Here is a 22,969-nt window from a genome sequence, read left to right as displayed (position 1 = left end):
CCCTGTATACCAGGCTGCCTCCTTAGTCGAGGTGAGAGACCGACGGGGAGAGGATAAAGTAACAATCAGTTGCAAATGAACTCTTTCTGAAGTCCATAATAAAAATATGATGAGGCGACATCGAAAGGAAACACTGAGAAAGAAAAACTAGCCGACGATGATAAATCAAATAAAGAAAACCTAGGCTACCTGTCATTTTGTCCTATCCTCATGCCGGTGGATATATGGCAGTAGGCAAAACGGTCACTCCGGTAAATTAACTGGAAATTGCCTGCAGATAAGAATAAGGAACTAGAATAAGAGTTTAGATTTGGAATCAAAATTCATAAACTGTCGCCATCTTTTTAATTTACATATGATTGTGAGGTGTTTCCAGGCCGTTGGAAGCCTGACCTGCTTATTAGCACACTGTGGTTATTATGTTTTAATGGAAAGATTACTTCCTCGGGCCTAGACTAGCATGTGTCACAGTAGAGAGGGGGGCAAAGGGAGGGAGAGGAGGACAAAAAGAGAGGAGGGAGAGGCAATGAGGTAGTGGGTTAGGTAGAGAATATCAGATGGATAGAGAGAGAGGCAGGTGCAGCGAGGGAGCAAAAAGGAAGAGAAAAGAAGAGAGAGAGGGGGCCTGTCTGCCGATTGATGATGGTGAAGTCTGGGAGACAGGCCAACATCTGAACGACTGACAGAGTGGCCTGTTTAATTCAATTTCACTTCTTTCATTTAATCCTGTCAAACGGCACAGCCTGTAGCTAGTTCCTACTTGGTTTGAGTTGTAACATTACATTCACAAACAGATCCCCCCCCCCCCCCCCCCATCCTCTCCTGCCCACATCCACAACACCTAATGCTAATCACTTACTAAGAACATTGTAACCTTCTTGTTGTATTAACGATTCCCTTAATGGGCTGTCAATATGCCCTGTGTTGGCTCTGATGCAGGATAATGACATGATGCTTGGGATAGTGTGTGTGTCTGTGCTCTGTATGTGTGTGTGTGTGGGGAGTGGGCTAGTAGGGTGTGTGCAGCATATTTTGGGCTGGGAATGGTCACACTTCAAAGAGCATTCCATGCTGGTGTGCCACTGTCAAGGGCTTTTGGGTTACCTATTTCAGCCACTCTCTCTACCTCTCCTCTTCCCTCCATCTCGATATACATCGCTCCCTCTGTCTCTTGTCCTCTCTCTCCCTCACCCATCATGCAATTTCCCAGAGAGTTGATTTCATTGTTGTCAGATACTTGAGAGTAAATGTCTAACACTTCTCTCCCCCCTCTCTCTTTTTCTCCCTCTCTCTATCTCTCTCTCTTTCCTTTTCTCTCTTTCCTTTTCTCTCTTTTCTTTTCTCTCTCCCCAGCAACAACCCAACTACTGGAGCTTTAAGGTCAGTGCTGTAAGTGACAGTGTTGCTGTGTCAGTTTGGTTTCTCCATCCACTGTCGTGTGTTCTTGTTTTGTGTGTGTGTGTGTGTGTGTGTGTGTGTGTGTGTGTGTGTGTGTGTGTGTGTGTGTGTGTGTGTGTGTGTGTGTGTGTGTGTGTGTGTGTGTGTGTGTGTGTGTGTGTGTGTGTGTGTGTGTGTGTGTACCACCCCAGGCTCCTATGACACGGTGGCACATCGCTCTCTCTGCCTGGTTTCTGTGCCCGTCGCACCGCTGGCACGCAGGCTCTCAGTTGGCATCTCTCGAGTCTCAGGCGGCAGCAGCAGCTTAAAGCCTTCAAGCTCCGTTTAATCTGCAGGAAACGATTCTCCCAGGATTAATGCCACCTCAGTCAGTCAGCTAGCGCCTAGCGCTAATGGATAACTTCCATGTGACCTTGCTAGAGTATTACTCAGGCTAACTGAGACGTTAAGAAGAAATTACAGTGCCTTGTTGCATTGTGGAAATATTACTTTGACATTGCTCAGACGTCCTTCTCATATTACTGACAGGCTTTGAGGTTAGATATGCTGTATTTAGGAGAAATGTACAGTTACAGTGGGGCAAAAAAGTATTTAGTCAGCCACCAATTGTGCAAGTTCTCCCACTTAAAAAGATGAGAGAGGCCTGTAATTTTCATCATAGGTACACTTCAACTATGACAGACAAAATGAGGAAAAAAAATCCAGAAAATCACACAGATTTTTAATGAATTTATTTGCAAATTATGGTGGAAAATAAGTATTTGATCACCTACAAACAAGCAAGATTTCTGGCTCTCACAGACCTGTAACTTCTTCTTTAAGAGGCTCCTCTGTCCTCCACTCGTTACCTGTATTGATTTTCTGGATTTTTTTTTCTAATTTTGTCTGTCATAGTTGAAGTGTACCTATGATGAAAATGACAGGCCTCTCTCATCTTTTTAAGTGGGAGAACTTGCACAATTGGTGGCTGACTAAATACTTTTTTGCCCCACTGTATATGGCATGTATTATGTCTGGTCTGGCTTGCCTGCAGATACATCAGTGAGGGTATATCTGTCTTGCGTGCGACACAGAGGTAAATGGAGTAGATGGAGTGTGTAAGTGTCATGCTGTGGATCTATGTGAGCTGGCATGGTTTACGGTGTGTTGAGGATTACGTTTCATAGATGTTTTCCGGAGGCTGCTGAGGCACAGCATGGATCTACACAGAGAGGCTTTCAGGAAGTATTGTCATCTGTGTGGGAAGAGGCCTCGTCTGAGGTTTACGCTTCCCTGAAATATCATCCGGACAGGGTGGAAATGTTACCAGATACCAATATCCAGATCCCTGACCCATCTATCCCACAACTATGTAATTATTACAGTGTCCAAAAAAGCTTTAAAATCCCCTCTCACATGGAGACATTTTTCTTTGCGCTCCCAACAAACTCTAATCAAAGGGAGGCAGACAAGCTGTTTTCTTGGATTGACTTCCTGCAGCTATTGGACATTCATCAAATCGCTGTCACAATATTCGATTTTCTCTTCATATTTCTACTTCCATGACTTTGTGGAAATAGTATTTTCACACCCTTGATCAAGTGCTCGCCTAATAATGCTTGCCCACTTTTCCAGCGCTGCTCCCCATAAATGACATCACGGTGTCTAAATCTGGAGATTAATATAATTAAAAGCCTACTGAATGAGTCACGTTCTCAACAGGCTGAATTAGACAGAATTTAAAGTGAAGGAGGAGAACAGGTGATAAGAAGAAGAGGTAGAAGAAGAGGTAGAATCCAGCCCGATGGAGATTATTCTGCTGTATGTATCAGACCTGGGTTCAAATACAATTTCAAAACAAACATTCAGATAAACTTTTTTTTGTTATTTTTTTAAACAAGCAGTTGAATATTGGAATGCATTTTCAAAATACACTTGGAAAGTATCTGAAAATGCTCAAATACACTGACTCAAATTGTCACGCCCTGACCTTAGAGATCCTTTTTATTCTCTATTTTGGTTAGGTCAGGGTGTGACTAGGGTGGGTACTCTAGTTTTTGTACTTCTATGTTGGCCTGGTATGGTTCCCAATCAGAGGCAGCTGTCTATCGTTGTCTCTGATTGGGGATCATATTTAGGCAGCCTTTTTTCCACCTGTTGTGTGTGGGATCTTGATTTTGTATTGTAGCTTTAGCCCTACAAAGCTGTACGTTTCGTTTGTTACTCTTTCTTGTTTTGTGCCGGTTATCATTAATAAAAAATGATTAACCTACCCCACGCTGCATCTTGGTCCGACCATCCTTCCAACAACGATCGTTACACAAATACACTCCCATGCATTTAACAGAGGTATTTGAACATATTATTTGAACTCAAGTAAAAGTACTTGTTTGGGCTGTGTATTTGAAAATACTCAAACACACAGAATAAAAAAGTATTTAAATAACAAATACTCAAACACACATGTATTTGAACCCAGATCTGGTATGTATGTATTCTACTGGCCTGGCCCCTTTTCTATTTTTCCTCGACAAAGAAGACTACCAGCCATCTCAGGCGTCATCCCCCCTCCCTAGAGTACGCCATTTTCTTCACTCTCCTGCCTAGCGAGCAGATCGCATCAGCGAACAATCCAGCGCAATTTGGCAGAGCAATTTCTTCCATGCATTGATGACTCCCCGTATTATAAAGAGACTGAGCTCGGCCAAGGAGAGAGGGGGGGGGGCTGAGAGATAGACGATGCGAGTGAAAGCCAGAGATAGAGGGAAAGAGTAAGTGAGGAGTAAGAGGGAGGTAGATTGATTTATTATGGGGGGTAATTTTTGTTTCCAATTTTCGCGGAACAGCCGTAGGCTTGCTTGTTTTCTAGGTTCTTCTCTCCCTGTTTGGTAAAATAGCACAAAGTGTGGGGAGAGAGCGAGTGTGTGTGAGAGCAGGGCTGTACAAACAGACATAGAATGCAGCAGGAAAAGGAGTAGAAGGGGTGCTCGGCTGCTTTGAGAGCTGTCCAGGAACAGAGGTGTTAACATAGAGAGACACAGACAGAGGGAATGAGACGCTACTTTTGAGACAGATGAAAAACTGATGACGCTCTGAGGGGGGTGAGCGACAGAGCGGGAAAGGAAGGGGAAAGATGGCACAGAGAGCGAGATTGTAGAGAGAGAGAGAGGGATGGGGAGGGAAAGGAGAAATAAGTGCACTGAGTATACAAAACATTAAGAACACCTGCTCTTTCCATGACATAGACTGACCAGGTGAATCCAGGTGAAAGCTGTGATCTCTTATTGATGTCACTTGTTAAATCCACTTCAATCAGTGTAGATGAAGGGGAGGAAACAGGTTAAAGAAGGATTTTTAAGCCTTGAGACAATTGAGACACTCAGAGGGTGAATGTGCAAGACAAAAAATCTAAGTGCCTTTGAACAGGGTATGGTAGTAGGTGCCAGGCGCACCGGTTTGTGTCAAGAACTGCAACGCTGCTGGGTTTTTCACACTCAACAGTTTCCCGTGAGTATCAAGAAAGGTCCACCACCCAAAGCACATAAAGTCAACTTGACACACTTGTGGGAGCATTGAAGTCAACATGGGCCAGCATCCCTGTGGATCCCTTTTGACAGTCCATGCCTCGATGAATTGAGGCTGTTCTGAGGGCAACTCAAGTAAGGAGTTCCTAATGTTTGGTACAGTCAGTGTACGAAAAAGGAAAGGTGGCTGAAAAGTGGTTGAAAAGGCCAGAGAATAGAAGGGGGATAGAATAAAAAAAGAGAGGTGTGAGGAGTGTGATGTAAGTCAGTTAAAACCACCTGAGGTCGATGTCCGTGCCCCCGCGGAAATCCAATTAGCATAATAAAAAAACATTGCCATAAAAATCCATCAGTTTAAACTAGAGATATCTGTTTTTTTGCATTGGATGTGTCTCAATCCACTGCATCCGCCTATGTCGCACTTCCGCATCTGTGGTGAAAGGTGTCAGAGCTAGAGCGATGTTTGTCAGACCATGAGGCATCCCGAAAATCGGTCTTCTCACAACATCGTTCGTTTTGCTCTACAACCCCCGTAAGCGTATTGGGGTTTGTCTAAAGTCGGTACAGCCGATCTGACAACTTCTGTCTGTAGCTTCCGAACAGTAATGACCCCTCTGTGGAAAGGTGAGACTCACAAACACATACATGTTGGTTATTTTCCTCTAAGACGCCCACAGGTCTCACAAGACTTGTCTGAAAGTCCCCTGGTACCAGTTGAAAAAAGTTATGGAAGTATATATGAAGACTGTTTAGTGCCAAAAATAAGGTGTTAAATACATGTAATTTTTTTTTAATAATAATAATGTTTCCTTGACTTTCTTATATCTCTCAGATACTTCCTTTAGTTTTTTTGGGAGGGACTATATGTTGTTCCATGTAGTGAATCTGTAATGAAATGTACAATATGGGCTAATAGCAGTAATGCAATGTACAGTATGGGCTAATAGCAGTAATGCAATGTACAGTATGGGCCAATAGCAGTAATGAAATGTACAGTATGGGCTAATAGCAGTAATGCAATGTACAGTATGGGCTAATAGCAGTAATGAAATGTACAATATGGGCTAATAGCAGTAATGCAATGTACAATATGGGCTAATAGCAGTAATGCAATGTACAGTATGGGCTAATAGCAGTAATGAAATGTACAATATGGGCTAATAGCAGTAATGCAATGTACAGTATGGGCTAATAGCAGTAATGAAATGTACAATATGGGCTAATAGCAGTAATGCAATGTACAATATGGGCTAATAGCAGTAATGAAATGTACAATATGGGCTAATAGCAGTAATGAAATGTACAATATGGGCTAATAGCAGTAATGCAATGTACAGTATGGGCTAGTAGCAGTAATGCAATGTACAGTATGGGCTAATAGCAGTAATGCAATGTACAGTATGGGCTAATAGCAGTAATGAAATGTACAATATGGGCCAATAGCAGTAATGAAATGTACAGTATGGGCTAATAGCAGTAATGCAATGTACAGTATGGGCTAATAGCAGTAATGCAATGTACAGTATGGGCTAATTGCAGTAATGCAATGTACAGTATGGGCTAATAGCAGTAATGAAATGTACAGTATGGGCTAATAGCAGTAATGAAATGTACAATATGGGCTAATAGCAGTAATGAAATGTACAATATGGGCTAATAGCAGTAATGAAATGTACAGTATGGGCTAATAGCAGTAATGAAATGTACAGTATGGGCTAATAGCAGTAATGAAATGTACAGTATGGGCTAATAGCAGTAATGCAATGTACAGTATGGGCTAATAGCAGTAATGCAATGTACAGTATGTGCTAATAGCAGTAATGCAATGTACAGTATGGGCTAATAGCAGTAATGAAATGTACAGTATGTGCTAATAGCAGTAATGCAATGTACAATATGGGCTAATAGCAGTAATGCAATGTACAGTATGGGCTAATAGCAGTAATGAAATGTACAATATGGGCTAATAGCAGTAATGCAATGTACAGTATGGGCTAATAGCAGTAATGCAATATACAGCATGGGCTAATAGCAGTAATGCCAAATAAAAAATTTCATCACATAAAACATTTATATATATTTTTTGATACATCAAAGGGTCTTAAAATTCAATGTATGACCTTCTTACAACAATTCCATTTGGCTTAGTAGAACCCCCACCCCATCTTAGACAAGGCTTAGACTATTATGAGTTAATAGGCGTCTCTCTAGCAACTATCCCTGGTGAGACAGATTCTTCTCAGATCTGAGAATAGTGAGAATGTCTCTTTCTGACTAATAAACTCTCAGTGGAATGTCTTATCACTTATCGCCATGGTAATTAACAGCTAAAGAGAAACCAGAGACCATCACCCCCTGTCATGTGATCCTGGTGGACTGGACTCCAACAGCGGTTTTCTCTGTGTGGCCTTGCTCCCAACCGTTAACTTCAGCCTCTCAACCTATAACAAGCACTTAACCACAACCATGACACTGACCTTCAACCTGATCCACTCTGGGTATGTACACGAGACAAAATAAACTCAGCAAAAAAAGACATGTCCCTTTTTCAGGACCCCGTCTTTCAAAGATCATTCGTAAAAATCCAAATAACTTCACAGATCTTCATTGTAAAGGGTTTAAACACTGTTTCCCATGCTTGTTCAATAGACGGTAGACAATTAAGGTCACAGTTATGAAAACGTAGGACACTAAAGAGGCTTTTCTACTGACTCTGAAAAACACCAAAAGAAAGATGCCCAGGGTCCCAGCTCATCTGCGAGAACGTGCCTTGGGCATGCTGCAAGGAAGCATGAGGACTGCAGATGTGTCCAGGGTAATACATTGCAATATCCGTACTATGAGACACCTAAGACAGAGCTACAAGGAGACAGAACGGACAGCTGATCGTCCTCGCAGTGGCAGACCACGTGTAACAACACCTGCACAGGATCGGTACATCTGAACAGCACACCTGCGGGACAGGTACAGGATGGCAACAACAACTGCCCGAGTTACACCAGGAACGGACAATCCCTCCATCAGTGCTCAGACGGTCCTCAATAGGCTGAGAGAGGCTGGACTGAGGGCTTGTAGGCCTGTTGTAAGACTGGTCCTCACCAGACATCACCGGGAACAACATCGCCTATGGGCACAAACCCACCGTTGCTGGACCAGACAGGACTGGCAAAAAGTGCTCTTCACTGACTAGTCGCGGTTTTGTCTCACCAGGGGTGATGGTCGGATTCGCGTTTATCGTCGAAGGAATGGTCGTTACACCGAGGCCTGTACTCTGGAGCAGAATCGATTTGGAGGTGGAGGGTCCATCATGGTCTGGGGCGGTGTATCACAGCATCATCGGACTGAGTTTGTTGTCATTGCAGGAAATCTCAACGATGTGCGTTACAGGGAAGACATCCTCCTCCCTCATGTGGCACCCTTCCTGCAGGCTCATCCTGACATGACCCTCCAGCATGGCAATGCCACCAGCCATACTGCTCGTTCTGTGCGTGATTTCCTGCAAGACAGGAATGTCAGTGTTCTGCCATGGCCAGCGAAGAGCCCGGATCTCAATCCCATTGAGCACGTCTGGGACCTGTTGGATCGGAGCGTGAGGGCAAGGGCCATTCCCCCCAGAAATGTCCGGGAACTTGCAGGTGCCTTGGTGGAAGAGTAGGGTAACATCTCACAGCAAGAACTGGCAAATCTGGTGCAGTCCATGAGGAGGAAATGCACTGCAGTACTTAATGCAGCTGGTGGCAACACCAGATACTGACAGTTACTTTTGATTTTGACCCCCCCCCCCCCTTTGTTCAGGGACACATTATTCCATTTCTGTTAGTCACATGTCTGTGGAACTTGTTCAGTTTATGTCTCAGTTGTTGAATCTTGTTATGTTCAAACAAATACTTACACATGTTAAGTTTTCTGAAAATATACGCAGTTGACAGTGAGAGAACGTTTCTTTTTTTGCTGAGTTTAGAGAGAAACGGAGAGGGAGGGAGAGAGAAAGAAAAGAGGGAGAGATTGGGTTTGTTGTTGGATTTAAAGCAGTTCATAGTCCTAGGTATGTTGGAGCCCGCTGTGTCCTCCTTTCCATTCAATTATATTTCCTGTAAGATCATATTGTTTTCTTCCTCTGTGGTATTATAAGAGCGTGGGCTCCTCACAGTAATTGAGTGCTATTGAAAAAGCCTGAATTGACACCATAGGATGATGGGGAGAGGGAAAGGCAGAGAAGGGGAGAGGGGGAGGAGAAGAAAAGGTGCAGAGAACAGTGGAAGAGGTGCAATCACTGTTTTCCTCTGAAGAGAGAGAGCGTGTCTAGCATTACAGATCTCCTAGCAGACGGTGAGTGCATTTACCTGCCCATGATGACGCACAGGAGGAAATGGTTCTAGGAACGCTCCCCGTGTTCTATCCCACTGGGCACCCACTGGTTGAATCAACGTTGTTTCCACGCCATTTCAATGGAATTACAATGAACCAAAGTGGAAAAGACGTTGAATTGACGTTTGTGCCCAGTGGGACATCACTTTGACACCTTTACATAAAGTATCTACGGCAACAACACCAATTCGATTTGGTTTCTTTCCTCCAACACATGGAAGGAACATATTTTGTCCCCCTGGGGGAATCTACCTTTGTTTCTTAAGTGTTTAGTAGAATTTTGTTTCGTAGAACGACTATACAATGACTCACACCTGTTTTTCCAACAACAGTCAACGTGAAAGATTCTCATTAGGTGAGTTGCTGGAGTTTGTTGACAGATCTTCTCTCCTGTGTGTGAGAGAGAGACGGAGCTAGTTTCCCTCTCTCCACTTCCTCCTGAGTTCTGTTTGATATTTTGCATGGTCTCCCCGGTTCGGTGTGATTTGTTGAAAAGATCCTCTGTTATGTAGACACACAAACTCCAGGGACTAGTGCTAGCTCGACGTCAGCTCACTGACATGTTGGAGACGCTAGAGGCCTCCTTTGATTATTGGTGTGATTAGAGATGTGGCTCACTCTTCTATAGGAGATGTATCTTTTAGCTCTGCTGTGCTGAGTCAAGCTGATGGCTGTGTTTTATCCATCTACGCTCTGGCTTTATTTAGCCCTGGAGCTCTGCTTGGCTCACTGGAGCTGGTGTTTGCGTCTGTTGTGTGTGCAGTGTGTTCTGTGTGTACAATATATGCGCTGCTGTGTGGTGCTATGGACTGGGTTGTTGTGCTCCCTGCTCAGTGTGGTCGTTGCTTAGATAAATGACCCCATTAGAAAGCACATTGGGGGCGATCCGTCAGAGCCACCCTCTCTCTGCGTGCCCAGACACTGTCTGCCTGAAAACCAAATCAAATCAAATATGATTTGTCATGCACACATATTTAGCAGATGTTATCGCGGGTGTAGCGAAACGCTTATCTTCCTAGCTCGAACAGTGCAGTCATTTACAAGTGCCACCACTCTGTTGTGTGACTGCACTGTGTAAATGTTTGTGGTTGCAGTATGAACAGTGCGTGTGTGTGTGTTTGTGTGAGTGCATGTGTGCGTGCATGTGTGTGTGCATGTGTGTGTCTGTGAGTTTGTATGTGTGTTATTATGAGCCGTCCTCCCCTCAACAGCCTCCTGTGGTGTGTGTGCATGCATGTTGTGTGTATTTGTGAATGACCTCAAAGCGAGCACTGCTGGGAGTCAATGAGCACAGCACTCTGTGAGGCTGCGTCTCGCCTTACTAAATACAAGATTAATGAGAGCCTCGTAGAAAAACATGCTGAAGTCTTATTGAACCAGAACGAGGGATGAAAACGACAGAAAGAGCGGAGGAGAAGTTGTGTTCTACTTGGAGCGAGGGGCTAGCGAGGGGCGCTGGCACTGTACTGTAATGTAATGTGGGCTCGATCTGTCTGGCTGGCTCTGCAATACTAACAGTCGTCAGCGAGCATTCTGGGAGCTCATTAACGGAGTCTGGGAGCTGGAGGAGACCCGGCGGTGGAGATAGGGGAGCCAGCTCACTGAACAGAACACAGCAGCCTAGCAGAACACAGTCTAGTAGCAGCAGCAGCAGAGCAGCTGAGGAAGAAGAGATGCTGCCTGGGCCCAGGCCAGGTCCAGGCTAGTAGAATAAACGTAGAGTGACAGCCCTGATCTGGATCTACATGGCCTTGTCTAATCCAGACAGCCCTGGCCTGCACTCATTTAAGGTTGGCCAGAGGCCAGCAGGGCCCCAACCAATAGGGAGAGGATGCAGGTGTAGGGGGAGAGAGTACTTTACATAAGCGTTAAAACATTTAAACAGATCTCAGTGCCCACCAGGTTATTTTGTATCTTCCCCATTCCTACCTACTGGTCCTCAGTGGATCCCTAATTCGGAAGGTGTTGTGTTCTGGACTTCTGCCTTGCTGCAACACACTGCTTTCAGCATTGGTGAACCAACAGGCACCGTCACATGATTCCATCCCACCCTATCAGAAAGAGGAAAGATGACATCAGTTGTATGAATGTTGGTCCTGACATGCTGAGGCATTATGCCAATCTTAATTGTGTTTGTTTGTCTTATAGTCTGTTTATTGTTAATTTCCTCTTTCACGTTTCTCCGTACTCCTCTCTGTCAAATCCACTCTTTCTGCCTCTCTCTCGCTCTCCTCTCCCCAAACAAACTCTCTCTCACTTTCTCTCCTCCAGAGTCGTAGTCCACGTCACTCCCAGTCCACCCAGTCTGGGCTAGCTGACCAGGCCGCTAAGCTGTCCTTTGCCTCGGCTGAGTCTCTGGCTGAGACCATGTCTGAGGCTGACATCCCCCTGGGGTTCAGCCGAACCAACCGCTTCCGCCAGAGTCTGCCCCTGTCCCGCTCAGCCAGCCAGAACAAGCTGCGCTCCCCAGGTGAGACCCAACACCCACACTGGAGCTAGACATGACCCAGACAGAAACTATACATGACGTGTACATGATCACGTCTTAACCTTTACCAACTACTGCTACAGTAAGACAGTGCCCCCCAGGTGAGACCCACCACACATTGTACAGAGAATATACATGACATCAGTGGAGGCTCCTCAGTGGAGGAAGGGGAGGACCATCCTCCTCAGTGAATTCCACAAAAATAAAAAAAGAGTGAAACTTTAAAACAGTTATCCTTTTTAGATAAACCTATAGTAAATATATTCACGTCACCAAATAATTGATTAAAACACACTGTTTTGCAATGAAGGTCTACTGTAACCTCAACAGCACTCTGTAGGGTATCACCATGGTGTAGCCGGAGGACAGCTAGCTTCCGTTCTCCTCTGAGTACATTGACTTCAATACAAAACCTAGGAGGCTCATGGTTCTCACCCCCTTCCATTGACTTACACAGTAATTATGGCAACTTCCGGAGGACGTCCTCCAACCTATCAGAGCTCTTGCAGCATGAACTGGCATCTTGTCCACCCAATCAAAGGATCAGAGAATGAATCTAGTACTGAAAGCATAAGCTACACCTAGCTAGCACTGCAGTGCATAACATGTGGTGAGTAATTGACTCAAAGAGAGAGAAGGAAAATAGTTAAACAGTTTTGAACAAATTAATTTCAAAAAATATTAAGGAGAAGCAAGAGAAAGAAAGAGAGATGTTGTTGAATTTTTTGCCTGGTCACAGACAGCTGATGTGTTGTGCACTGAAGCCCACAAGCAAAGTGAAAAGATGAGAGGACAGCGCGTAGATGCGAGAAGGAATTAACAAGCAAAGTGATCAAGCTGTTTATATGTGGCTGCTATGAAAGTGAACTGTTTTTGCGTGTGATCAGGGGTGTATTCATTCCACCGATTCCGTTGAAAAACATTTCTTAAAAGGAATCAATATCAAATCAAATGAAAGTTTTTTTTGTCACGTGCGCCGAATACAACAGGTGTAGACTTTACAGTGACATGTTTACTTACAGGCTCTAACCAATAGTGCAAAAAAGGTATTAGGTGAACAATAGGTAAGTAAAGAAATAAAAACAACAGTAAAAAGACAATGAAAAATAACATTAGCAAAGCTATATACAGTAGCGAGGCTATAGAAGTTGCGAGGCTACATACAGGCACTGGTTGGTCGGGCCAATTGAGGTAGTATGTACATGAATGTATAGTTAAAGTGACTATGCATATATGATAAACAGAGAGTAGCAGCAGCGTAAAAGAGAGGTTGGGGGGGGGGGGGGGGCACACAATGCAAATAGTCTGGGTAACCATTTGGATACCTGTTCAGGAGTCTTATGGCTTGGGGGTAAAAACTGTTGAGAAGCATTTTTGTCCGAGACTTGGCACTCCGGTACCGCTTGCTATGCGGTAGTAGAGAGAACAGTCTATGACTGGGGTGGCTGGGGTCTTTGACAATTTTTAGGGCCTTCCTCTGACACCGCCTGGTGTAGAGGTCCTGGATGTCAGACAGCTTAGCCCCAGTGATGTCCTGGGCTGTACGCACTACCCTCTGTAGTGCCTTGCGGTCGGAGGCCGGGCAATTGCCATACCAGGCAGTGACGAAACCAGTCAGGATGCTCTCGATGTTGCAGCTGTAGAACCTTTTGAGGATCTGAGGACCCATGCCAAATGTAGTCCCAGGATCCTTAGCTTAGTGATGAGCTTTGAAGGTACTATGGTGTTGAACCCTGAGCTGTGGTCAATGAATAGCATTCTCACATAGGTGTTCCTGTTGTCCAGGTGGGAAAGGGCAGTGTGGAGTGCAATATAGATTGCATCATCTGTGGATCTGTTTGGGCAGTATGCAAATTGGAGGGGGTCTAGGGTTTCTGGGATAATGGGGTTGATGTGAGCCATGACCAGCCTTTCAAAGCACTTCATGGCTACGGACGTGGGTGCTACGGGTCTGTAGTCATTTAGGCAGGCTGCCTTCATGTTCTTGGGCACAGGGACTATGGTGGTCTGCTTGAAACATGTTGGTATTACAGACTCAATCAGGGACATGTTGAAAATGTCAGTGAAGACACCTACCAGTTGGTCAGCACATGCTCGGAGCACACATCCTGGTAATCCGTCTTGCCCCACAGCCTTGTGAATGTTGACTTGTTTAAAAGTCTTACGCACGTTGAGCGTGATCACACAGTCGTCTGGAACAGCTGATGCTCTCGTGCATGCCTCAGTGTTGCTTGCCTCGAAGCGAGCATAGAAGTGGTTTAGCTCGTCTGGTAGGCTCGTGTCACTGGGCAGCTCGCGACTGTGCTTCCCTTTGTAGTCTGTAATAGTTTGCAAGCACCGGAACGAAACAGGGATATGGAACGAAACGGGGATAAACATACCTGAATTTGTCCAATAGAAACTCAGGATGGGTATAGGTCAAATTAAAGTATCATGTAGTAAGTAGCCTAAACCTATCGCTGTTACATTGAACTGGGTGAATGGAATATGAATGACAGTCATCCAATATGTGGTTATAGAAATAAGGCCATGGTCATAAAATAAATGAACATCCTCCCTCATCTTAAACGTCACCGACTGCCACTGCATGACATAAACATGACCATGTAACAGCCTTTACCAGATACATAGCTGAGGCAACATTTTCCTCATCCCAAAGCTTTTGTGGACTTCAACTTACTCATCTAATCAGAATGGCTTCATGCCATTTTCATATTAACATTTACCTAGTTTATCTGCTATCTTATCAAACCTTATCCACTTGCATAGTAAATAATTATTCCCAATTCCTTTTGCGTTTTGTGGTTATGCCTTATTTGAATCCACTATTCAAATTATTGCGAAATGATTGAATCGTGATTACATTTGCATATTTTGTAGCCATTTCAGAAGCGTAAATTATGCACTCCAGGCTGGGTGTTTTTATCAGGGACCAATCACACAGCTCCTTAGTTAGTCATGTAACCTACAGCCTGGTGTCTCTTCGCACCCTCAGATGAGTGTGATTATTCTCTGCCTGCCTGCCCTGTGGTACGTTAGTGCTTACATAACACTGGATCATCCACGCCTTAGATTACATATCTGGGGCAAAACAACCATATACAGCCATACACTGCACTGTATTTCGTTATTAGAACAGGGATAATATGTTCATAGACATTAAGTCATGATTCAAATCCTGACGTATTATTCATTTATTTCTGCTACAGAGTCATATTGAGTGAACTCAGTGTTGGGACAGCTTTACAGTGTGGACTACAGTATTATAAGAGTGAACTCAGCATTGGGACAGCTTTACAGTGTGGACTACAGTATTATAAGAGTGAACTCAGTGTTGGGACAGCTTTACAGTGTGGACTACAGTATTATAAGAGTGAACTCAGTGTTGGGACAGCTTTACAGTGTGGACTACAGTAAAATAAGTGTGAACTCAGTGTTGGGACAGCTTTACAGTGTGAACTACAGTATTATAAGAGTGAACTCATCGTTGGGACAGCTTTACAGTGTGGATGGATCAGACGTATAAACATTGGTGGGTGTAGGCGATGCTAAGCACGCAGGGAGAAACAGAGCGCTGTAAAAGCAGTGACAGTGGCGGATGATGAGCCCTTTGGAAGAGGAGTTTAGGCAGTGCTTTAGGAGAGTGGCACTCTCTCACTCCCACCTCCTCCTGTCTATTTATCAACCAGACCTTCCCTTTATCTATCTCTCTCTCCTTTTCCTTTGACTTTCATCACCCCTTCCTCTGTTGTTCTATAATCTCCTGCTCCACCTTTATCCTTGACTTTAAATTCTCTCTGTGTGGCCTGGTCAACACATCTACGGTGTCGGGATAGGTTCAAATCCGGCCTGCTGCCCTTTGACCTAACCGCTCTCTACCTTTCCCCACTGTCATAATCTCTCTCTAGCTGTTCAAGGAAGTCAGAAAAGATCTTAAAAATATATGATCAATTCTCTCCCCCTCTCTCTTTATCACTCTCCTTCTCCAGGCGTGCTGTTCCTGCAGTTTGGGGATGAGACGCGGCGGGTGCACATCACCCACGAGCTGAGCAGCCTGGACACGCTGCACGCCCTCATCGTGCACATGTTCCCCCAGAAGCTGACGGCGGGGATGCTCAAGTCCTCCAACACGGCCATCCTGATCAAGGACGAGGCGCGCAACGTCTTCTACGAGCTGGAGGACATCCGGGACATCCAGGACCGCAGCATCATCAAGATCTACCGCAAGGAGCCCATCTACGCCTCCTACCCCGCCACACACCTGGTCAACGGGGACCCGAGGGTGAGACAGGGAGGGGAGAGAAGGGTGAGGGAGGAGAGAGGGGTGCTGAGTGAGGGGGAGCGGGTGGAGCTTGGATGGGCGTCTGATAGGGCGATAGGTGGATGGAGGGCTCTGGATTCTACTATAAATACTGATACTGTGACACTACTGTTGGGCTTTGACCTTTGAAGGTGCAACAGCTCTTTTGTGTTTATGTTGCAACGGTAAGTTTGACAGGTTTTGGAGGCGTATGGGTTATTTCTCCAGATATTCCCGCTGGGCAGTACTTTTATCTTCAAGAGCACCATATGCTGCCTGGACACTAAATAACAATGTTTCCCAGGGAGATGAGCTTGTTTCACCCCCTGTGCATGTTTCTGTTCTGGTTGAGTTCAAGGAACCTTGAAGTTCTTCTGTTTTCAGTCCCTACCATCTGTAATAGTCACACTACATTGAGGATGAATCAGCCATTACCTATGCAAATAGTTAGAGTGTGTGTGTGTGTGTGTGTGTGTGTGTGTGTGTGTGTGTGTGTGTGTGTGTGTGTGTGTGTGTGTGTGTGTGTGTGTGTGTGTGTGTGTGTGTGTGTGTGTGTGTGTGTGTGTGTGTGTGTGTGTGTGTGTGTGTGTGTGTGTGTGTGTGTGTGTGTGTGGGTGGGTCTCTGTCTCTGTCTGTGCGGATGAATGTGTTTTCGTGTGTGCGTGCAGGCATACTAAAATCCCTAAATTGTGTATGGAGGAACACCAAAATATCCCAGATGAACTAGATTCAATTAAATCAGAGAGAGTTCTTATTTCCAGGAGGGTAGATGATGCGGTAAAACCAGGCCTTTGAAGAACATTCAAGTTGCTGGCTCTTGGCTGGCTCTTTGTTCTATGACCGTGTGTGTGTGAACTGCACACCCCCTCCTAGTTCAGTGCTGTGCTGGGGACTACCCTGCATGTTAACTAACATCTTGACATTGAACTGCTCCTGGGTGTACATTTTTGGGGTTGGATAGTTGGTTTTAACTGTGTTTTCAGGGTTTTAAGTGTGTGTGTGTGTGTGTGTGTGTGTGTGTGTGTGGTGTGTGTGATGTGGTGGTTAATTTCTTTACTAATAAGGGAGCAGGTCAATACAACACACACATATAAAGTGAATCGATTGAGTGCTCTACGGTAATGATGACTGGTCATGGCTGGTAGGCGATTCACGCTCAGATGATTCGTTGAGAGCCCCGAGACAAAAGGTATTTTATAGCCAAGATACACCCCTTTCGACCTACATGACGAACAGATATATAGAATGGGTCACAAGGTTAAGATGTGTATGAAAGATACCTATAATACATAGCAGACAGCATCTGCTGTGTCAACAGTTGTCATTGTATAGACCAGTGTCTGGCCCTCTGACTCCAAACTGGAACCATCTCTCTCTGGTACGGTATCGAACAGAAACATTAACTCATGCTCTGGAATGCTCTTTAGGTTTTATCACCCAAAGACATCGTAAATCTCCTCTGTCAGTGTCATCTCCCAGAGGCCCATCCTCAGTAGAACACACACACAATAGTTATAAGAATACTCTATTCTGTTGCATAAAACAACCATTTGATGCAATAAAAGTATTACAACACAATCTTGCAATTTTCAGGAGAGAGAGGTAATTACTGTAGATTGAGGAAAGACAAACAGGAGAGAGAGGTAATTACTGTAGATTGAGGAAAGACATAAACCGGAGAGAGAGGTAATTACTGTAGATTGAGGAAAGACATAAACAGGAGAGAGAGATAATTACTGTAGATTGAGGAAAGACATAAACAGGAGAGAGATAATTACTGTAGATTGAGGAAAGACATAAACCGGAGAGAGAGGTAATTACTGTAGATTGAGGAAAGACATAAACATGAAAGAAAGAGGAATTGAAAAAGTGGGAGATGCAGAGTAAAAAGAGGGGGAAGCAGAATTTTTTTAAAGAAGTTAGAATATAAAAGGATTAGACCACCCAGGCAAGCGGTGGAGGAGAGAAGAAAGAACCTGTGGTGGATGAGGAAATTCCTCACATTCATTCTCATGAACCAGGAGTGGGTTAGGCTCCTGTTTTCTCTCGCTTCTCTTCAATAGAGAGGAAATTGATATGTGCAGATATGGAGACGTGCTGAATACCAGCTCTTTGTAATCCACTGGGTTTAGTTGGGCTGGTTAAATGGAGCTCAGTGGTTCTCCTAGACGAGTGGAAGGAGAAGAAAGAAACAATAAGGCTGGACTGGTTCCCTCTTTTAAGCTCATTCATTTTCAGCCTTAGTTATTACACTGTAAGGTGACAATCAGTATATGTAGGTAATCCCATATCCCATAAGCCTTACTGTACTCTTGGATAGATCCATTACTCTAGACTTGAATCACACGTGTTGATTGTGTGCTGGTTTTTGATTTGGGCTTGTATAAAGATGCTATGATTGCGTTGATGAGCCCAGGCTGCCACAGACTGTCCAATGTCAGTGTGATTTCCTATCCTCTGATTGTCAGCCTGGCACAGAGGGGGAGCACAGCGTTTTCATCCACTGGTATCCATGGTAACCTACCCTCCACCCCCGCCCCTGATGTCGTTTCAGAGGGATCTGATGTACACTTCCCGAGAGTCCTCCCCCACCCGCCGCCTCAACACCCTGCCCTCCTCCTCCGCCTCGCCCCCCTCCGGGTCCCCAGCCCGCTCCCGTCTGTCCTACAGTGGGGGTCGGCCTCCCTCCTTCGCCGGGCCGGGTAGTCACCCCCAGCTCCAACAACACTCCCAGCACCAGCAGCACCAGCAGCACCCCCAGCAGCACCAGCCCCAGCACTCCCACCACCCTGGAGCCGGCTCCCACCACGGGGGCCCCAACGCCAGCCTGTCCTCCTCCCCTAGCGCCATCCTGGAGCGCCGCGACGTCAAGCCCGACGAGGAGGTTTCTGGGAAGAACCTTATGCTGGTAAAGGAGGGGTTGTACGCCGACCCCTACAGCCTGGTACACGAGGGCCGCCTCAGCATCGCCTCCACACAGTCGCTGGCCGCCATCGGAGACCCCTTCGGCTTCCCCATGTCCGGTGGGCTGTACCGCCGCGGCTCTGTGCGCTCCCTCAGCACCTACTCTGCTGCCGCCCTGCAGGGGGAGCTGGAGGACGCCCTGTACAAGCCTGGAGGTTCCCTCTATTCCGACTCCTACTCCTCAGCCACACTGGGCATGGGCTTCCGCATGCCCCCCTCCTCCCCGCAGAAGATCCCTGATATGCAGCTGAGGGACAGGGGGGACTCGTACTCTAGCTCCCCCAGCCGAGCCTCCCCGGTCAGGCAGACCTTCCGCAAGGACTCAGCCTCCTCTTCCGTGTTTGTGGAGAGCCCCAAGTCCAGGCCCAGCTCCAGCTCTGACCCTCTGGCCCTGCAGGCCGGGCCGGGAGGGGACGGGAGCAGGTTTGCGCCCGGATACAGCTCCCCACTCCATGGAGAGACTTCTGAGTCCAGGTGAGTGTGTATGTGTGTGTGTGGTTTGAGATTGCATGCTTCCTCTATACAGTATGTGTTTCGCTAGGTGTTTTCTAGTGTGCACTAGTACATTTTGACGTTACTGTGGGATGTGTGGGTGCACGAGCTTCCATGTTGGTGTGTGAGTGAACCTAACTGACCAGTGTGTGTTAACCTGCTGGCTTTCTCCAGGGACCGTGCGGACCGTCTGGATCGTATGGAGGCCATGGAGAAACAGATAGCCAGTCTGACAGGCCTGGTTCAGAGTGTACTGACCAAAGCACCCGACAGTGACAGCACGTAAGACCCCCTTAAGATCCCAAACACACAGAGCCATTCATAGACGTATATACTACTACAGCAGTAGACCATCACAAGACGAGCACAGAAATACATGACTGGTCTCAGGATACTATATTGTTGTTTAATAGACCAGAATACGTTCAAGTACGTTATTGCAGTATAGTAGTACTGTACATGATTATAGTACAGGTGTTGGCATTAGCACTGTAATTGGCTGGTAATAATGACCTTGCCCTGTGGACAGTATAAAGCACTCTGTAGTATAAGTACATAATGCGTAAGTATAGTACAGGTGTTGGCATTAGCACTGTAATTGCCTTGCCCTGTGGCCCTGGTTGATCCTCAGATGCGGCCTACTGCGTCTCTGCATGATGGCGGGCTGCCCTCCGGACCAGGGCTCGGAGTTCTCACGGCCCTTCCCTTTCTCTTCCAGCGAGAAGACCGAATCCAACAGCGACGGCTCCGCCACTGGAAGTGAGTACTACGCCTAAAGTTCTAGCTCAAACTAGATTGAAGTGAATTGAGTTTCAGTTTGATCTTCTAGTCAGACTGCGTCCAGTCCTGCTAACCATTTACAATAGTTCAGGTTGAGCTTAGTTTTCAGATCAATTTACCATTGGGCCAGGCATAGACCAGTAATTTAACAGATAAGATGGCTACTGGTCTTTAAACCTCAACAGACATTGAATGACATCTCCCTCAACCCGCATCCTAGATACAAACCCATCCCTCTGTCCCTGCTTCCTCTAATATCTCTCTCTTACTCTCACATTTCCTTCCCTTTCTTCTTCTGTTTTATTTCTCTTTTCTCCCACTCCCTCTCTCTCTCTACATATCTCTTTCTTCCCCTGTTCCCAATGCCTCCGTTTAGCACGAGTGGGTCTACATAGACTTGCTGTTCAAAGGCCAGACCATCAAAGAGCCAGCGAAAGGACACGTCTGCCTTTGATGCCTCTGCTTGACATGAAATAAGACCAAAAAATAAAGCTGTTAAATTATCAATTTTTCCCTCAGCAATAGTCGATAGAGGAAGTGTCCAGGGGTCCACATCTGCCTCTGGCAAATGTAAACCTTGAAGATTACTCCCAATTTTCCTCCACTCTCTCTTCTCTCTATTTATCTTTGGTAACTGGCTCACTGCTTCTGTATTACAGTTGGACGGCAGAAGCGGAAAGGTAGTTTGACTCTTCTCCTCTTCTCTATCTCTCCTCTCATCTCTCTGCCCCTGGGTGGGTGTCTGGTGTTGTCACAGGTCCAGTATTGGTGGTGGTGTGTCTCTTTTCTTATGTATCCTTTGGTTGGTTACCTAGAGGTCAGGTCTGTCTATACTCCTCTCTACCCCCCCCCCCCCAACCCCTGTCTCTGGTCCTGTCTTGTTGGTCCCTTACTCATTCTGGGTCTGTCTGGATGTTCGTACATCTGAGATTCAGAAGGATATTCTCCTCGCACCATCAACAGGCTCTCTCTGTTTGTTTCAGTCTACCTCTGTCCAGGAACTGAGCTGGGATCCTTTACCTGTGCTCCCAAGACTGCGTGTGGAACTGTGTGTGTGTGTGCGTGCATGTATCTTCTGTTGTGTGTCAGATGTCTTTATACATACAGCATTGTAAATAACCCAGTTTCCTCTGACTTCCTCATAACCTGTGTTGTGTCCTGTGATTGTCAGCTCTGACGCCGTCGGCCCCGCTGGCTCTGATGCCCCCCCCTCCTTCCGGAGACAGCCAGGTCACCACCGTCACCCGGCTGCAGATGCAGCTTCACCTCCACGATCTGCAGCAGAACGCCACCGACCTGCGCAAACAACTCTCCCAGCTCCGCAAGATGCAGGTGAAAACGACTGGGCCTACTCTCAATGCATCTATTAGTACGGCTGTTTACACCAACACGCACGCGTGCAGGCACACAGGCACGTGCACACACTCACATACATACATACACACACACACAATAATGAACAAGATGTCTTCTTCTACGACACATTTAGGTCATAGTATGCTTTGAGGATGTTTGCGATGCGAGACATTGTAAGATTTGTAACTCGTAAGAGTTTGAAGCCGTGGTCCTTAAGACCCTAGCCTAGTGGATATCCCTGTGAAGATGGACGCAGCATCAGATAATGGAAAGAAATGAAACCATTCAATGTCTTCGCTGTGACTCCCTGCGGTACCATGGTTACAGGCTGAGGAGAGAAGCCGTGGAGAGAAGAGAATCGTCCTGTCTGTGTCTTAACTCTCTGGGGGGGGAGTGGTTGCTCTAACACATCAGATCAGTGGGGAAAAGAAATGAAGAAGTGTAGAGGATATGGCGTATGTGATTTAGGGACAGCGCAGGGCCGTTTAATAGTCTGCCCTGTCTGTCTCTTCCTTTAGAGAGAGTTTATGAAACAGAACAGTGGACACAGTCAGTGGTCCAGTCCACTTCATGCATCGTTAAGCTCTCCCTAGGGCCCAGCTCAATGGCTCATGACTCCTGGGTATTGTAGTTTTATAGCCTGTGATTTCCTCAACATACAACTGGTGCTCACAGCAGCAGTACCTGCACCAACTCTCTTCTGATGAGGAACTGGGTTTAAGTGGTGTACACTGAGAATACACTGAGTATACAAAACATTATGAACACCTGCTCTTTCCACGACATAGACTGACCAGGTGAATCCAGGTGAAAGCTACGATCCCTTATTGATGTCACCTGTTAAATCCACTTCAATCAGTGTAGATGAAGGGGAGACAAGAGGAGACAAGTTAAATAAGGATTTTTAAGCCTTGAGACGATCGAGACATGGATTGTGTGTGTGTGCCATTCAGAGGGTGAATGGGCAAGACAAAAGAAGTGCCTATGAACGGGGTATGGTAGTACTGTAGGTACCAGGTGCACCGGTTTGTGTCAAAAACTGCAATGCGGATGGGTTTCTCACGCTCAACAGTTTCCCATGTGTATCAAGAAAGGTCCACCACCCAAAGGACATCCAGACAACTTGACACAACTGTGGGAACTATTGAAGTCAACGGGGGCAGCATCCCTGTGGAATGCTTTTGACACCTTGTAGAGTCCATGCCCCGACGAATTGAGGCTGTTCTAAGGGCAAAAGACACGGATGGAGAGGAGTAAAGTGGTAAAAGGAAGCCAAATGCAGCACAGTGGGACTAGAGAGTAGTAATAATCTCAGTCATT

General features: G+C 45.9%; 1 protein-coding gene across 1 annotated transcript in view; it reads left to right on the top strand.

Annotated features, from left to right (window-relative positions):
- The window catches only part of LOC120033972 (SRC kinase signaling inhibitor 1-like), a 49,630-nt gene that overhangs the window by 5,315 nt on the left and 21,346 nt on the right, over positions 1-22,969 (top strand). The window contains exons 3-9 of the mRNA XM_038980372.1: positions 1,354-1,380; positions 11,541-11,739; positions 15,747-16,039; positions 18,612-19,495; positions 19,688-19,795; positions 20,145-20,272; positions 21,465-21,625. Coding sequence (XP_038836300.1) covers positions 1,354-1,380; positions 11,541-11,739; positions 15,747-16,039; positions 18,612-19,495; positions 19,688-19,795; positions 20,145-20,272; positions 21,465-21,625 — 1,800 coding nt within the window. The remainder of the gene's footprint in view (positions 1-1,353; positions 1,381-11,540; positions 11,740-15,746; positions 16,040-18,611; positions 19,496-19,687; positions 19,796-20,144; positions 20,273-21,464; positions 21,626-22,969) is intronic.

The sequence above is a fragment of the Salvelinus namaycush genome, chromosome 41 (assembly GCF_016432855.1).
Source record: "Salvelinus namaycush isolate Seneca chromosome 41, SaNama_1.0, whole genome shotgun sequence".
NCBI lineage: Eukaryota > Metazoa > Chordata > Actinopteri > Salmoniformes > Salmonidae > Salvelinus > Salvelinus namaycush.
Note: the sequence above shows the minus strand (reverse complement) of the source record. Positions and strands in the feature narration are given on the sequence as shown.